General features: G+C 35.0%; 1 protein-coding gene across 1 annotated transcript in view; it reads left to right on the top strand.

Moving 5' to 3' along the window:
- Positions 1-4,364: 4,364 nt before the first annotated feature.
- LOC145664826 (uncharacterized) overlaps positions 4,365-19,642 on the top strand; it is a 39,692-nt gene continuing 24,414 nt past the window's right edge. Inside the window, exon 1 of the mRNA XM_081731825.1 lies at positions 4,365-4,505. Coding sequence (XP_081587951.1) covers positions 4,473-4,505 — 33 coding nt within the window. The 5' untranslated portion in view covers positions 4,365-4,472. The remainder of the gene's footprint in view (positions 4,506-19,642) is intronic.

Here is a 19,642-nt window from a genome sequence, read left to right as displayed (position 1 = left end):
ATTCCAACTCTCTCTAAAATCGGCAGTGGTAAAAATCTACTACCACTTGTGGTTTCAATATATATGACAATATGCTACTTGTCTTGTAAATTTATATAGAGCTAATGTAATCTTGTCCCAGCCTTTAAATCCATTCAAATTAAAAAAAAAAAAAAAACAGTATGTCACAAATGCAAAAATAAATAAATGGGTACAGAAATCCCAATTTGATAAAACATACCGTTGCGTACCGACAAAAAAAAAGAAAAAAAAGAAAGAAAGAAAGAAAGAAAGAAAGAAAATAAGCACTACTTGTAAAATCTAACGACAACTCGTTACTGTACACACCCAGTGGTCGAATTGAGACGGTATGCGGTGGTATGCCATACCGCCTCTGGTTTTTTAGTCATCAAGACATACCGTCACGGGAGAGTAGATGCTAAACATCTTTAATAACTCCATTTTTATACACAGTGATTGACAAATAGCTTTGCATGTAACAAGATTTTATTTCTTATGTAGTATTTCTTAAACTACACCGACATTTTTGTTATCTTTTTCCTACCTTTTGTTTTCCAAATGAGCTGTCTTCAAAGAAGTTCATCTAGTTTATATTTTGATGTGCCATATTGAATTGTTTATTTCGTATGTAGGCATGTCTCTTCTTGTCTTAATTCATGTAAGCGTCGTGTTTTAAGCATGAGCGGATTTAGGGGTTGTCTGCTGTGGAGGGGATTCTTCCAGGAATATCTCTCAGTCGAGTGGGGGATTCGGGAACTTTCCCGCAGAAAATTGTTAATATAAAAACTTAGTTTTTGAGCATTTTCGTGTATAATTCTCTGTAATACAACATAACGGAACATTTTTTTCAGGAAGTTGTTAGCGAGGAATCAAAGTCTGTCCATGCTTCCCTCCCGTAACTAAAGAGAAGCTCCCTAGTGATTCTCGGTGATTATGTAAATAGAAATGCAATTTTTTAGGCAACATACCCTCACTATACTTCAAGATTTAGATAGCTGGTATATCGAGTCAAAATCAGGCCCGTAGCCAGCCCGAAAATGTAGGGTGGGCCCGATCAAAAAATATAGTTCATCGCCATATTATAGTTCATTTGCAAGCCTACTGTGAAAATTTTAGAGGGGGCCAATAAAAATTTAGGGGGACCCGGACCCCCTAGACCCTCCCTGGATACGGGCCTGGTCAAAATCGTAACAAAACACACCTCCTCTGCTTTTTTTCCACTTCGACCACTGTACACACGTATACTATATGTAAGGAACTAATGGTTTAAATAATGATAGGTAATTTATATTTAAGCCCATAGATTTAATTTTGACCTGTAGACCTGTACAATGTACGTGTTTCGAACCCTGTCATTCTGTGCGGCGCAAAGAAATCTGACAACCCTTTTCTGTCACCGAGGCTCTATGGGTCTCCCAGTGTGAGAAGCAAACTCTAGATGTGGGTGACATGGACAAAACACGTACGTCAGGGGACTTAAGACCTATACCATCAGTGACACAGAAATTGATTTTTGAAAAGAAGTCCATTTGACCTATGGCTACAGGGAGAACCGGAGGATTTTTCCAAGGTGGTCTAAAGATTGATTTCAAAGGAGAAAAAGAACGCAGTCGAGAATACACACACACACTTTGATGCATCTATATAAAACACGTACTTTACGGACCATAAGTAGGGTTGCCATATGTCCGTATTTTGTACGGACTGTTTGCATTTTTGGGTTCGTGTATTTTTCGGACTATAAGTAGGGTTGCCATATGTCCGTATTTTGTACGGACTGTTTGTATCTTTGGGTCCGTGTCCGTGTCCGTATCGTACAAAGCATGAAATAGGAAAATGTCCGTATTTGACAGTTTTTGGAGCTTCTCGAAAATTTTCGAGTCGAGAATCGCTAAAATCTCCGGCGAAAAGAATTGTGTTTTCATCATATATGGTTAACTTATATTTTAGTAACTATTAATAAAGTAGGTTATGTTTTTAAAAGGTTTCTCATTTATCCATTCCAAGGGTCGTTTGGTTAGATTTGATATACGTAATCTAATGGCGTGATTTATTATATTCGTGTTAATAAAAAATGATATGAAACATTAGTTTGCAATAGTGTTTTAAGTATTATAGTAAACAATTGTGCGATAACCCCAAAAAAAGGTGATTTTTAGGTAAGAAATTTCAAAATATTTATTCTGTGTTTGGGCACCGTATCTTTGATGGGTCATTTTAAGGCTTGTCCGTATTTTGGATCAAAAAATTATGGCAACCCTAACTATAAGGCGCATTTTTTTCTTCGTAAAATTGCCTCCAAAATGCAGGTGTCTTATACTCGAAATTAATAATCTTTCAAAAAGTGCGGCGTAAGTAACACTCTCGATCACAGTGCAGACCATCATGGTAAAAATGTTATTTAAAAAAAAAAAAAAAAAAAGAATGCTCAAAATTAAGGTGTGTCTTATAGTGCTTAAAATACGGTACATATGCTATATAAAACAACCATTATTTATGGACATAAGATTATTGATTGAGTAAATTAAATTTAGTACTATAGTATTTAATATAAGTATATTAAGTACTATAGTATATAAGTACTATACAATACATGTACTTCCAAGAACTGAATATCTTTCGAAAATGCAGTGGGACAACTGTCCTACTTTGATCGCCGCTGCAGGCGGCTATGTATAGCTATACAATATTCAGAAGATTGGATTTTATTTGAGTTTAGCGACCTCTTGAGCGGCAAGACTATAAGAGACATGAGACGACAGCTTAACGTGTAATCCGAACCACATGAGCTCCCAATGGAAATCGAACCCTGGTCTGCCACGCCTGAGGCGTGAACGCTCTAGATAGCCACAAGGGAGCTCTTATTCAGAAGAATCAGCATTCCCCTGGTAGAAATTAAGAAAAGTCCCAGTAAAGATTATCAAGCACGATACCTTCCGGTTAACGATAGAGAATTCTAATTATTATTCTACGTAAATACACAAGCCATTATTTAGTCAAAACTAGTGGTGCAGAGTTCTGTATTATTTTTTCTTGAAGGGGGAGAGGTAATCTAACAAGACACCAATTAAGATTTTAATACAAATAAGTCGGCCCAAGCAAACTATAGCGGGGACCGGCTTCCCCAGCATTGGAGTCTATGGTCCAACAGTTAAGAAATCTATATTATAAAATTATAAAATTGAAAGTGACTATGTTTGTGACTCTTCATCTTTTGTACCACTCGACCGATCTCGATCAAATTTCCAATATAGATGAGGTTCAGAGCTGGAATGTTTTTTATCATTTCACTTTGACGCTGCAACTTAGAGGAGGGGGAGGAGAGGGAGATATTTAAAAGTGATCGAAAATGACTGATATTAGTGTCGAATCTATAGTTTTCGGAGTCACTTAGAAGAACAGTAACACTTTGGACACTGTTTAAATCCAAATTCAGCTCGTAACTTGGGTAAGGAGAGGATATATATCAAATGATCGAAAATCACCAATATCAGTGTCAAATCCATAGTTTTCGGGGTCGCTGAAATGAACAGTGACACTTCTGATCCCTTTTTAAATCCAAATTCAGCTCGCAACTTGGGGAAGGGGGTACATAAAAATGATCGAAAATGACCAATATTAGTGTCGAATCCATAGTTTTCGGGGTCGCTGAGATGAACAGTGACACTTCCGATGCCGTGTTCTGCAACATGGGGGAGGAGGATATATAAAATCATCGAAAATTGCCGATATTAGTACCGAATCCATAGCTTTCGAACTCGCTGAGATGTGCCGAGAGTAACACTTTCGATGCCGTTTAAATCCAAATTCAGCCACGCAACATGTGGACGAGGAGGGGCGAGAATATAAAAATGATCGAAAATGAAAGATATTAGAGCGCTTTTAGTAACAGTAAAAAGTGACTGGCTAACGAAACATATTACTATTTAAAAAAAATAACCCAGCAAAGAGGTAATTGATGCTAGTAGTTTATAATTACATCTAGAAACTGCTTTTATTGTTTTATTTTCTTGAAAGATATAATTTGAGCAAGAAATATACGGTATCTTTATATATATGCATGACATAATATTATGCCGCAAAAAGACAGCATTTGATATTTTTTTAAGAATCAATCAATATAATGTCTAAAAACAATGGATAGAACTGATAAAATTTCTTAAAAAAAACATTTCATTGTAATCTATGACTAAAAATTAATATATGACGTACGTTACAAAATGTTATATTTGCCAGATATAAATACAATGTAAGCGGAAGATACGTCAAGAACTTCCTGATATAAACTTTATCTCACTTCATCATATATTATCAGTTGATAAAATAAAGCCATCGGCCTCCCTCAGAACCTAATTCAGCTGTGTTATATTCCTGATAACGATAAGCATGATTTCCCCCCTTTTTGAGAATGCAGATAACGTAATAGTTGCAGAGGTGCTCTCACAACAGCAGGTTCAGTTGTGAAAACAGTCATGGCTACAGACATATCTACGGAGGACCTCCAGGTAAGATTTTTCTAAATAATAGTAACAATAAATATTAAGGTCTTTGTAGGAAGGGAGACTCATAATAACGGAATGTATATAGGCTATTAAGCATTTCTCCTACTTTACTATAGTCACAATCTATTGAAACAGCACTTGCTACCATCGAAAAAACACTAAATACATTTGTAAATTAGTTTTTACTGAGGCAACTGATATATGAAATATTTGTAATTGGCAGCGACGAGCTACTAATGTTGCTTACAGGCAAAACCTCATTAAATACGACATGTATAAAGAAATTAAATGTTGATTAAAAGTACGGAATTCCTGTTATTATCCAGTTCAAAACCTTTTGTCGTTGGGAATTCTGTCGAGGAATTTGAAGCTTAAAATAGACCTATATAAAAAGATATTTATGCCTGTTGTTCTGTATGGTTGCGAAATATGGTCGCTTACTCTGAGGGAAGAATTTAAGAATAAGATCCTGAGACGAAATTTATATCGTTTACCAAATTGTTAGGGTCATCAAATCTAGGAGGCTCAGGTGGGCAGATTATGTAACCAAAATGGAAGAAATTAGCGTAAATGTTTAGCAGAAGGGGTCCAGAAGTACGTAAAAAATGCAAAATTTACAGGAGAAATGGAAGATGCACGTACTTAGACCTAACATAACCTAACCAAATCTAACCTAAAGTAACTTGAATTAACCTAATAAAAATAGAAATAAGCGAAATTCTGTCACTTTTTCGAAAATTATGATGGATCCCTACGCTAACATAAACTAACCAAACCGTGTGCAGTTTTACTATACGGATCCATAGTATAAGTAGTAATAGGAGTAGGGGTAGCAGTAGGAGTAGGAACGGGTTAGAAGCAACGCAGGGGTTCGTTGGGTTCTTTTCTCGACATAAAATGGGTAAATTAAAGACTTCCCCAATTTTACAATCTGTGGATCCGTATAGTGATCCATATAGTAAAACTGCACCCCAAACCTAACATAAACTGACCTAATTAACCTGAATTACCCTCATGTGAACAGAAACCACCGAAATTTGTTAACATTTTTTAGAAAAAAATAGCTGAACCCCTTCTGCTAAACATTGTCCTATATAGTAGGAACGCTTTCAAAGTTTCAACTGGAAGTCCAATCGGAAAACGACCATTAGGAAGACTAGGCGCAAATGGGAAGATAATATTAAGATGGATCTCGCAGAAATAGGGATACAAAGTAGAAACTGTATACAGTCGGCCAGGGACAGAAGTCAATGGAGAGCTTTTGTGAACGCAGCATTGAACCTCCGGGTACCATAGACCATATACTTAGTTAGTTAGTTAGTTATGTATAAATTAAACATTAACTTAATCAATCCTTAGAACCGGCTAAGTTACCGTATTAACAAAATAGATTCATGGAAAAGTAAAAAATAAAATAAATTTGGAAAAGGCTGTGTGGGAACAGATGTCAATCTGTGTATTTAGTAACAACAAATATAAATTTATTTTCAATAAGTAAAAGCATCTCTTACATAGCAGTTTCCTTATTGACTCACAATGGCGGACGTATTAACAATAATTGGTGTTTCTACCGAGAACTGAACTTAGATCAGGGCTTTAAAAAATGAGAAGGAACGCAGGGGACGTTCTCGCACTTCTAAAAAATATCTATGGCGTTCCCCACTTCCTAAAAAAAAATTACAATGGGCAAAGATAGGCACGGGGAACAGAAAGACGTCATGCGTCCCCTTACCTTTTCAGATCCACTTTTACCCCTGCCTTGGATGATTTACACGAAAGACACTCGAGATACTGAAACTCTTACAGAAAATAAAAATGAACTGGTATTTGATACAGAGTTCGTGTTAAAGGAGATATAGACCTATGTTTTTTTAAACACAAATACTGCTGTGAAACATATCAAACATCAAACTTATATTGTATCAACCAAAGGCGAAAATTATTATTATTATTATTATTTTATTTTATTTATTTATTTATTATTATTATTTTGTTGCCTTCTAATTACCATTGGGAGATAACATTTAGAAACAGAAAATCTGCCTAAGAAAACTTTAAAGCACTTTTATGCACAGTGTGATACACTTGGCTATGTACACTCATGTCCAAAATGATTGTCGCATGTCTATAAATATGTTGTTGTAGGAATATAATTTTATAACGATTTCGCTCGGTATTTCTTATAATGTTAGTATGTGTATAATGGGCAAAGAGATGTATGTGGTAAATTTCATGTCAAAAGAGCAGTAAATAAGAACAACATAACGAAAAAATATTTTATTGTCCACTCAGCAACATTTTGTTTTACTAATTCTAATTTTCGTATTTATAATTCTTTTGATATGAAATTTACCATAAATATACATTTTCCTATTATACACATAGTAACAGTATTAAAATTTATTATCAAATTATATTCCCACAACAAGACAGATATAGATATGCGACAATCATTTTGGACGTGACTTACAATGGAACAATCTTATTCTTTTAGAAACAAACGTGCGGATGGGACAAAAAAAAACTTATTTTTTCTTCCTTCACTGCAGTCAGCATGTCAAAATAAGTGTTCATACAATTTTTTACAACTCGACCACCATTCGTTTGGTAGAAAAATGTATTATAAATTTCCGCCCATTATAAGATTTTCCTCGTCTGAAAAAAAATTGTATTTTTTACTTACACACACACACACACACATATATATATATATATATATATATATATATATATATATATATATATTTAAACACTAAACCTCCCTGTTTGTCTAGTGGCTAGCGCGTGCGCCTTTGGTTCTTGTGCTTTCGGGTTTGATTTAGGGTGGGAAGGCAAAAAAATTTTACTTTCACAATAATTCAGTTTCAATCCATCTGTTTTAGCTTAAATAGCGTAACCGTAGGGTATTATACTAAAAATTTTATTCGTTCTCGTTTTTAAGGTCTGACAAATGGTAGACCTATATAAATCTCAAACAATTGGAGAGTCAAATATCAAAATGTCATAAGACGTATAGAATAGAATATTCTCCTTGTCCCACAAGGCTTTCTAGAGTCTATCAAAAATTTTAAATGGGAAGATTTCGCACAAGAACAATATTTTCCTACAAAAGTTGTTTGTACTGCATGATCTTTTCAATGATGTCTTTCCATTTATAAAATTTTCGACTGATCCTCCAGAGTTCTGTGGGTCAACCTGAACGCTCCAGTCGATTTGCCCTCTGGCATTTTCCTGTCTCACTTTTATCCTTTTGTCTCCAGCTTTTTGTTATACATAAACACTGAACGTTTTATCTGAAACATCCGGTAAATAGCAATATTGCTTTCCAAAAATTGAAATTAATTGAAAACACGCAGATCCTTCACTTGGGACAGGCCAGTGTGCCTCATTCCGAAGATAAAGCTTCACAATTCCATAATCCCAGCATACTAGCCCTATAGAAGAGGTAATGGGCTCAGCAGTAGGGGAGATCGGGACAATTGTTACAAATTTTACACTTTATTTTTTCTCTCACATGTTTATGCTCCAAGAAGTCTGAAAATTATACAATATCTTAAGTCAAACTTTGTTGCTCTATTCATTTTTTTCATACATGACAAGTTCTAATATAGAGAGTTACGAAGCATTTTATGACAGCATCTTCTTGTTACAGACGTCCCCGTGCCTGGATCAATTGTAACAGAACTTTGGGACAATTGTAACATTATGCTTTTAATAAAAAGCACAATATCTATGGCTTGGCAAGTCAATATATATATATATATATATATGGTTAAATAATAATGATACTAATAATAATGACTGATAGGTTTAACAACGGAGGGGACAATAAACTAAGAGTATAGACTACATCCTCAAATTTAAAAGTAGACCTAATTAGAAATATACAATATCCAAGCGTCAACAAGATGCATGAATGATGAGTTATTTGCTACCGGTACCGTACCACATTAGCTCGAAATAACTTATTTTCGGTCTAACTTAAATATGGACAAGAAAGCCAAGATTAAAATATGACGTAACATAAAAATTCAAGTCAGTGACCTAACAATGGCGTTTGGCGTCCCTAGGCAAAATCCGTAGTGGCGCCCCCTCATCCCCCTAATTATACCCAAGCGCACTGCGCCCCTAGGTAATGCCCACCCTGCCTACCCTATGCCATTGATTCAAGTCCTAATGATATTGTACTAATAGCACTCACACTGCATTTGTAACCCCTACATACATTCTTCACAGAACGACGAGAACAGAATATGCGCTACTGTGCGAGAGAGAGATTAAGCAAAACAAGTGAAAAGTTACATTGTTCATTATTTCTGATGAATCAGAAAGAGAGCCTATTTGACAAATGAGTCTTTATAAACTTATAGACTACTTACAGACATCACAAGAAAGGGGCATATTGAAACATTAGTCTGTTCTGACACAACATCGAAAAGCAGTGATCCGCAGCCAGTCACAAACATTTGTAAGGGTGCATAAAGAAGTTAGGGGAGGCCCCATAATGAAATATGGGGTGAAAGTCTTTTCTTTACCTACAGTAACCATATTGATATATTATACACTAAGGCCACCAAGGTTTTTTGGGGGTAGGGTCCCCCTACGTATCTGTGGCCAAGGAAAAGCATACTTAAAACGTACATTGTTTTATTAATTACATCAATTGTATTATCTTGGGTCATATCTAGTTTATTTTCATAATAGTTCAGTACATTCAGGTGCCGAAACTGAAAGGCGCGATCTGAGCAAAAAAAAAAAAAAAAAAGTTCAGTACAACCTTGTCTGGGACGATTGTAACGTGTTACAATCGTCCCCGATCACCATGTTACATTTGTACCCGTTCAACGGTTAGTGATAAATATAATGATTTCTCATAATTACATTGAGTCAAAGCATTAAACACAGTATGTACGGGGTCAAGGAAAGAACATTACACACACACAGGGTATTGGTTTACAGTAAACGCATATCTATCAAGAGAAAATAAAAACAAGTCTGTTAAAAATTTACTTACATCTGTCAAAATCACGTTTCTCCTTGTCCAGTCTTCCACACTTTACTAACGACGCTCTTTTTTTTTTTTCTTCCCATATACACTTTGCATGAATGACTCCAATGACATGTACAAACGATATTTCGAAACACTTCTACAAGTAATGGCTAATGTTACAATTGACCCGCGTTACATTTGTCCCCGGTCTCCCCTACACTCCGGCTTTCTTACCTGTACCCATTTTACAGAGGATAGCGAACCCTTCTCTTACATTTGAATAACAACAGAACAAAGTAATAAATCTCGTCTGACCAGAGACTGAACTCAGGTCATCTGGTCGGTAAATATGAAGGTACGTCAAAAATTATAGACAATGTAGCTATAACATTTTTTACATTGATCATGCTTACCTCTGTACTCGTTTATTTTATTGTTATACTGTTGTGGTCATGCTATGAAACGGTGATCCTAATTCCTCCATATGTCTTTCTTTTGTTGCAGATAGATTATGGCCGCCCCATTAGAAGTTTGCAACCAAAGAGGAACAACGAGCAGTGAACGTGACATGATTCTGTTAGACAGACGAGTGACTATGGATGAAGTGGCACATTGTCTGGAAATTAAGTCATTGTTCTACGTACGAAATCATCAGCAACAGACTTGGGTTTCATAAAGTCATTCGTCCGGCTCCTTCCTCATGCGTAACACTTGTGCGACCATTTTTGAACTTTTCAATTCATTCGTAGACACTCCGTTGCGGCAAGACGCTGTTCCCGTATTGTGTCGATAGTCTTTAGTGGATTGCGGCAACAGATATACCTTCCAACCACAAAAACAGCATCACTGCTTGTTGTTTCTCTTTGGTGCAAACTTCTAATGAAGCGGCCATTGTCTATCTGCAACAAAAGGAAGACAAATGGAGGAATTAGGATCAAACTTTCATAGCATGACCACAACAGCATAACAATAAAAGGAAGACAAATGAAGGAATTAGGATCAACCTTTCATAGCATTACCACAACAGCATAACAACAAAAGGAAGACAAATGGAGGAATTAGGATCAAACTTTCATAGCATGACCACAACAGCATAACAATAAAAGGAAGACAAATGAAGGAATTCGGATCAACCTTTCATAGCATGACCACAACAGCATAACAACAAAAGGAAGACAAATGGAGGAATTAGGATCAAACTTTCATAGCATGACCACAACAGCATAACAATAAAAGGAAGACAAATGAAGGAATTCGGATCAACCTTTCATAGCATGACCACAACAGCATAACAACAAAAGGAAGACAAATGGAGGAATTAGGATCAAACTTTTATAGCATGACCACAACAACATAACAATAAAATAAATGAGGACAGAGATCAGCATGAGCAATGTAAGAAATGTTACAGCTACATTGCAGATAATTTTTGACTTATCCTCGTATATGCCTTACCGACTACAAGACCACGGGTTTAGTTTAAATAAAATGAAATAAAATAACTTTTAAAACACTTCTAACATAGGCTTCCTTTTTAAAAATAAGAAACAAATCACACTTAGGAATTTAAAAAAAAATGTTTTTAAGAAAATTACTTTAAAAACCTATTAATGCCTGACTAGAAACAAAGCCATGGAGAGCGCTCTAATATACTATTAATTTATAAATTCTTCAATTCTGATGTAAATCAAGCGATTGTATATGAATGCTTCCAGCTCTCCTCTCTGATCTAGTGGCTAGCGCGTGTCCCTTAAGTGTACGTGGTCCTGGGTTCGATTCCCGGTGGAGAGCAAGAAATATGTCAATTTCATAAGTATTCACTTTCATTAACCATTTGTTTCCTTTATCCTAAAAGGCATAAACATGAAACGTTAAACTTTAAAAAAAATTAGGGCGTTTTCCATGCTCTTTTTTTAAGCCATGCAAGATATTTCTTAACAAGTAATTTTCTTGCTCAAGAGTAAAGCTGGTTGCATACGAAAAGTCTCATGTTGATCTTAAAAATCACGCTATATACAGTAGGATGTCGATAATCCGAACGCCAAAAATCCGAACGTGGTTCCTAGAAGCTTTTTACATTTTGTCTTAGCGCTAGCGATAAACAAACAATAGGATTGTCCGTAGGCGTTGTGTGAAGTCAGTGTTTTTACAAAATCTCATCCATATGTAATTGTTTGTTATACATATTTTTATTTTTATTTTCTCTTAGGTCTATACAAGTTAAGTTTTAAGTGTGAGTTACAAGAATAGTGTAATTTAGTGTACGAGCTGTTCTTCAGAAACATTAAATTTAAGTAGTTTTACGTACGGTATTGTAATTACTGTATGTACTGTATAACAACTGTATCGATAACAGAACATACCGTACAGTATATTTAAGTCTAAATGGCATTTTCTTCGTCATTTTCGAAAATTCGAACAATTTGAAAAAGCGAACTACTTTTGGCCCCAATTAGTTCGGATTTTTGACTTCCTACTGTATATACAGGGTGTTTCAAAACAACACCGACAACGTTTGGGAGGTGATTCCTGAAACCAAAATAAGACAAAAAGTATAGACCAATCTGGGTGTACAAATGCTTCCTTTCGGAGTTAGTTTCCCGAAAACATCAAAAAATGAAATTTAAAGGGTCATAATTCTAAAACTATGAGACCTACCATAATCGGTTCAAGACTTCTCTTAAGAACTACTACGTGCCCTATCCAAATATCCAAGTTTCAGAATTCTCCGATACTTCCGCAATAATTTTTATAGAGGTAGTTGGTAAGTACTTTAAATTATATGCCCTTAGCCAAACCCCCTCTATAAAAATTGTTTCGTGAGTACCTTAGGATTCTCAAACATGTATTTTCGGGTAGTGCACATACTAGTTCCTAAGTGAAGTATTGACCCGACTACGGTACGTCCCATAGTTTTGTAGCTATGGACCTTTAAAATTCTTTTTTTTTTTTTTTTTTCATGTTTTCAGCAGCCTACAATTCGGGAAGAAAGCATTTGTGCACCCAGGTTGGTCTATACTTTTTGTATTATCTTGGTGTCAGGAATCACCTCCCAAACGTTGTCAGCGTTGTTTTGAAACACGTGTATATGTATATTTGTCTATTGGAAGAGCCGTGTCTCGACTCGAATTTTGTCAGGAAAATCCTGTCTCGACTCGTCTCGTGCGCAACCCTAATATCGTAATGAATGAATTTCATAATGTTTCATCCACTAGAAACTCACTGAGTTATTGGTTGGGTTGTATTATTCTTACAATGGTAATTTCCATACATATATTGCTATCCACAATATGTCATTACTGCAGAAATAGTGAACCAATGCTACATTCAATAACTATACAACTTATGATGTCATTACTAAGCGCAAATAAATCAGCGTGCTTACCGTGCCTTAAACTACAACTTCCTTTTTCTCTCTCTCTCCTTTCGCGCTCGCATCTAAGAAGAGGGTACATGTGGTTAGGATTCCCACGTTAAGCTGTAGGTCCATCTCTCATATAACCTCTATGTTGAAAGGGACACTAAACTCTAATAATGCAATAATGCAATGCATTCTGTGCTCGCCGAGTAACTGTAGTAAACACAACACTGGCAGTCCCAGCCAAAATCGGAACTTCTATCTTGGTCGAGTAATATGAATTGAATTTTAAAAATATGTTAAAGACCTATCATAATACCAAGGACAAATTGACCAGAAAAATAATTTTCAACATATTGTGAAGTATTCCTCAGTGGCAAACTTTGTCAACAACAAAAGTACTGCCGTGTATACAACATACAGAGTACCTATTCTCGTTCAAAAATATTTTTATTAATGAAACGTAAACGTTCCGTAATCATTGGCGGCCGCGCAGGAGTGCAGTGAATGCAGGTACTCCAGTCTTCATTTGTCTCATAACAATTCATTCGGTTTGGAATCTCTATTTCTTTCCTCTGTGTTTGGCTTCTATTGCTTTCTCTTAAAAAGTCGATTTCTATGAACATAAATTTTGAAGATGTTGTTTAAGATTTTAAGGTCATGGTTTCATTCAATACAAAAATGTCGTTATGAAATCTCTTGTACATGTACTTAGGCCACGTTAAATGAATCTTGTAACTGTCATAAAAAAACTAAAAAAAAAACTTGCAACCCGATTTTTCTATTCACTGTGTACAGATTACAACTTCTTGAAAGCAAGAAAGGTATTTCCATCTGTGCAGCACTGCACCCTAGTGGACAAATAGTGAATCTCATTAAAAACGTGTATTTTGGCACACTCCCCCTCCCTGTCCAAAAGAATCCGTTGTTTCGGAAGCGGCGAAACTGGTTTTTCCTTTATGTCAGCGGGAGGGCGATAGCAGGTAGCAAACAAGACGTCCCAGAAATCTGCCCACTATTCGACTTCTTGCAAGATGGAAAAAATGTTTTATGACCCTTTCAAGACTATGTGTACATAGTGAAATATGGTAGGGTTTGAAGATTTTTTTTATGGCAGCTACAAGTTCTAACGTGGCAACTCCCTTTTACGATAGTTTACATTGTACATTTACTCTTAAACCCTTAGATTTGTCCCATAATTCCTTGAGTACATCTATAGTTTACAGGTATCCATGTATGGAGTTTCTTCGCATAAACGCATTTATTACGTAAATGTTAGTAATTTCTGTTTTACTCTGTTTAATCCGTCTAAATCTGTACCCACAGTTTCAAAATTCTGCATTGGTTACTCTGCGAAAAAGACTTTATTTTTTTTCACCGAGAACTATTAGTTTTTAATAGATTCATCTAAACTTTATAACATTTTATTAAGGTTGCAAAAGATTATATTTGATATTGAAAACAAAATATCTACTTCATTGTCTATGAAGTGCGTATCAACTCTGACCTATGGAGTGCATTGCCCCACAACTTATTGAAAAATATGCCACCTATAAGATAGCCACCTACCAAGACCCGTCGAAATTTGCGAGACTATACGGTCCGACCGACCAAAAGGTCTGCCCCCAGCAAACAATTCCTAACTCCGCCCATGATAATACATCAAATGTATTTCTTAAAGATCGTTGGATAGAAAGCGTTAGAGGTGGAAATCCAAGGGCGCAAGATCAGATGAGTAAATGGGATGTAGAATAAAGCCCCAACTAAGCTCGTAGATAGCAGCTTTTTAGCACGTTAGCAAAGTGTAGGTGTGCATTATCGTGTTGCAGCAGTATTTGGTGAACAGTGACTTTCATAAGAGAAGTGACTCTTTTTGTTATGACTCAGCCACTATATTTTAATATTACCATAAAGGTACCATTTGCCATCACACGTAACAATCCTGGACAAATATGATTCTCTGTCTGCCAACACTAACTCAAATAATATTTGCCAGGTTCTTTCTTTTTTCAGTTGGTATCCATGTTCTTTAGGCCACAAATGGCACCACTTCTTTTAAAACTTCTAAAAATCCTAGGCGTATTCGAGAAAACAACGATCACACTTCCCATGAAGAACATTAAACAATAAAGGCAGAGGCGGATTTAGAAAGTAAAAACTGGGGGAGTTAGCCAGAACCTAGATTATGATATATCATGAGTTTACTATAAACTTTCAAAAATATAAATAATAGCTTAAATTATTTTTGTCACTCAAAAAACTGGGGGGGTCTAGGCCACCCGGCCCCGGGCTAGATCCGTCACTGAATAATGGAACTCCCTCCCTAACCTAAAAGAAAATATTATTAATTAATGCACCCACACAGGGATGTTCTCTCTCTCCCAATGGGCTTGGGATCAGTCTCCCAAATTTATCATTATGCCCTCCCAAATTAATCGTTCTCCAGTTTGATTGTATCTTTTTGAATTAAAAATTATGTACCTCAAGCAATCTCATGGTTGTAGTTTGCGCCCTGAAACCTGTCTGTAGGCACTTCTGCATCAACACATATTTAATATTCGATACTAGCAGCGTTCACCCCGCTTCGCTGCGGTCACCCCGGAACGCAATAAACTTTGTTACTTAGATAATTTTTACTTTTTCGCTTTCAAGTGATATGATAAAAACCATAGAAGATTGCACTAATGTTAACATTATATCGCCTGTCATTTATGTTAACCCGCCCCGCTTCGCTGCGGTCACCCCAACCCGCCCCGCTTCGCTGCGGTCATCCCGGAACGCAATAAACTTTGTTACTTAGATAATTTTTACTTTTTCGCTTTCAAGTGATTTATACCGCCTGTCAGTTATGTTAACCCGCCGAGTCACAGGGTCATGCGGGTTGCATATAAATACGTTTATTTTTATACCTATGATGAACTAATAACAAAGGATTTGTACGTATGGACACCTGAATGGTCAATTATCTCAAGACACTGGTAATTGAAAATTAAAGTGATATGATAAAAACCATCTAGGGTCCACATCCTAACAACCCCCCAAAAATGAAAGAAATCGGTTCAGCCGTATTACCGTGATGAGCGGACAAAGGATTTTTTGTACGTATTGACACCTGATTGGTCAATTATCTCAAGACACTGGTAATTGAAAATTAAAGTGATATGATAAAAACCATCTAGGGTCCAAATCCTAACAACCCCCCAAAAATGAAAGAAATCGGTTCAGCCGTATTAGCGTGATGAGCGGACAAAGGATTTTGTGCGTTCTCTTTTATATATATAGATAGAATTTGCTATACATTTGCCAATGAATGGATATTAACATATGGAATGGTTTCAAGGAGTGTTTTATTTCAGCCCTCCGGAATTAAGATTAATAAAATTGCGATTACATAACACTCTTGTGCAGGTAACGTCCTTTAGCTTATAGTGTCCAAGTGCAGTTTTCTTTTAATTTGATCGCCCCAAAAATAGTTTTCTGGAAGAAAGCCTGGTTTCAACATGTGCTTATGTAAAAATCATTTTCTTTTCAAAAATAATTGATTTTCTTTTCCGAAGACATTGATTGTCTGTTCAAAAGTCATTGATTTTCTTTTCATAAATCATTGATTTTCTTTTCAAGTTATTGATTTTCTTTTTTAAAATCTTTGATTTTCTTTTCATAAATCATTGATTTTCTTTTCAAAATTCATTTATTTCGTTTTCAAAAATCATTGATTTTCTTTTCATAAATCATTGATTTTCTTTTCGAAATTAATGGATTTTTCAAAAGTCATTGAGTTTCTTTTGAAAAGTCATTGATTTTCTTTTCAAAAATCATCGATTTTCTTTTCAAAAGCCATCTACTAAATCTAAAGAAAGCCATAAAGTATTCATGTTGATTTAGTCTTTTTATTGTACTATTACGTTGTGCGCCATTTTATATACCCCGTTCATATTCAGGTAATCAAGTTTCTCGACTGCCTGATAAATCAGAATAGTTTTATAGGTTATTTAATAGAAGTACTTTTTTTAAAATATAGAAATTAATAAAGGAAATGAATATGCAGGAATTCTTAAAAGTGATAAACATTATTTATTTAAACGCGCTTACGTATATATATATTTTTAGAACAACGAAATAATATTCTCAGAACACTAAAACCCAGCCAGTACTTTATATAACAGAAAGAATGTGAACACGAGTTATCATTCAATCAACGAAGAAAAGATAACAACTTGATATCGTCTGAATCATACAAAACTTTTATCTTTTATTGTCTTATAATCTTGTGTAAAGTAGATCTTCACTTTCAATCATTTGTTTTGTTTGCATCTACGTAAATTCCAATATTTCACAAGTTTCCTCATAAAATATTTCAGTCTTACGTACGTTGGCCACTACCAGTATTATTGGAAATCGGCCTATATAGGCAGGTAACAAACTTCCAAAAAAATAAGTGCATTTTGAGTGGAAAACTATTATAGATTGTAATTTTATCCATTTTTACCATAACGAATAATGTAACAATTTACCTATGTGTTAGTTTGTATGTTGTAAATGGGGTCGCCAGATTTTTCAGAAAGAAAAAGGAAGATTTTACGATTTTCAGGGGGGGGGAAGAAAGATTTTACGATTTTCAGAGGAAAAAGAAGGAAAATTTTACGATTTTCAGGGGAGAAAAAAGTTACGATTTTCATGGAGAGAAAGGAAATTAGACGGTTTTCAGGGGAGATAAAAGGAAGATTTTACGATTTTCACGGGAGAAAAAGGAAGATTTTAAGATTTTCAGGGAGAAAAGGACGATTTTGCGATTTTCGGGGAAGAAAAGGAAGATTTTACGATTTTCAGGGGAGATAAAACGAAGAGTTTACGATTTTCAGGGAAGATAAAAGGAAGATTTTACGATTTTCAGGGGAGAAAAAGGAAGATTTTACGATTTTCAGGGGAGATAAAAGGAAGACGATTTCAGGGGAGAAAAAGGAAGATTTTACGATTTCCAGGCGAGAAAAAAGGGAGATAAGTGATATTCAGAATTTACATATAACAAACACACACATATGGCTTCACATAGTAACGTACAATAATTGTAATTGGAAGCTGGGACGGTTTCATTAAAAATAATTGCAACATCAGTGAGAGGTCATGTGGCTCGGATCCCATAGAAAATATTTAGCTGTAGGTTCTCGTCTCATACAGACTGGAAGGGACACTACACTGAAATGCAATGATCCAAGTATAATTAATAAATCTTTGTTGGCTTTTAAATATATGAGTCCCATATCCTTTTCTATAGTTCAAAAATCCTTGCAGTACATCAAAATTCACATCCACTTATCTTTCTGCTTATATTAGAACATAGTAGCTTATATCCCTGATATCAGTAGGTCATAATCGCCTGAAACTGCGATATGATCGAGACAATGTTGACAGACGAAAGCTAAATACTGAAACGTGATTATTCTTAAACATAAGGTTGCGAGATGCCGGCTGGATAGGAAATGAAAACGCAACGTGTTGCATTTATCCTCTGAATTAGTGCTATCGAATTTTTGAGACATTTGTGGTTTTTGAGAAAACTGGTTTTCTGAAAACCGAAACCGCAAATGCAATTTTCAAAACCGAAATTGTAACAGCGGTTTTCAAAACCGAAACCACAAAACCGGTTTTCGAATCCGAAACCACAAAAGCGGTTTTCAAAACCGCCATTTCGGTTTTACGAAATTTCACTTTTTCAAAAACCGGTTTTCGGTTTTTTCAAAAACCGATTTCGACAACACTACTCTGAATACTAATAGTAAGTTACATCGTTAGGTTGTGTTGTTAACACTATGTGAGAAGTCAGTACCTCTTTTTTTCTCTTTTTTTTAAAAAAAACTTACAAAAGTATTTTTAAAATATCCAGAACTGTATACAGCTTTTTTCAATAAAAAGCAATAAATCATTTTACCTGGAAAATAAAAAGAACTATAACGTAAAAGATGCCAAAAACAAAACAAAAAAAAAAATTACGGGAAAATGTAAGATCTGGCAACTCTAGTTATAAATAATATACAATAAACATTGCTTCTGGAAAAGAAAAGCATTGCATGTATTAATAATCTAAAATCGCTATTCGCTAACTATGATTTAAATTAATTTCAGTATGTTATTTGCTACAAAACACTAATGCACTTTTTCAATGATTCTTTAATTTCTTCTGGCTATGACAATAGATGCAGATAAGATTACCAGTTTAACGAGATGTAAAAAAAAAAAAAAAAAAAAACATCAAAAGTGCTTCACAATTAAGGGGGCAGACTACTAAATATTTTCCAAAAGCTAACAAATTTTCTTTTGCCCATTTTTCCTAAGTAAAAAGAGATATTGAAATGTAACTTACCACTATAATAGGTAATGTTATTCTACAGCAAATACGAATCGGAAGAATTTTCAATGTTGCTATCCATACAAATTACAGTGTAACCAGAATTTGAATTACCCAAAAATCTATGTTAACGCAGCGACTAGAAAAATGAACTCAACGGTAGTTGATGACTTATCATGTTGTCTTGGTTCCTTGTTAGCTACTTTTTAAATAATATTTGTATTTATTTTGTAATAACTTATGTAAGTTATTACAAAATAAATGAGTTATTACAAAATAAATACAAATATTAGTTAATAAGGAACAAAGACAGCATGATAAGTCATCAATTACCGTTGAGTTCATTTTTCTAGTTGCAGCCTTAATCTAGATTTTTGGGTAATTCAAATTCTGGACACACTGTAATTTCTATGGATGGCAACACTGAAAATTCTTCCGATTCGTAT

Source organism: Thermobia domestica, chromosome 1 (assembly GCF_964235325.1).
Source record: "Thermobia domestica chromosome 1, izTheDome1.hap1.1, whole genome shotgun sequence".
Classification (NCBI taxonomy): domain Eukaryota; kingdom Metazoa; phylum Arthropoda; class Insecta; order Zygentoma; family Lepismatidae; genus Thermobia; species Thermobia domestica.
This window is presented reverse-complemented; position numbering and strand designations above follow the sequence as displayed.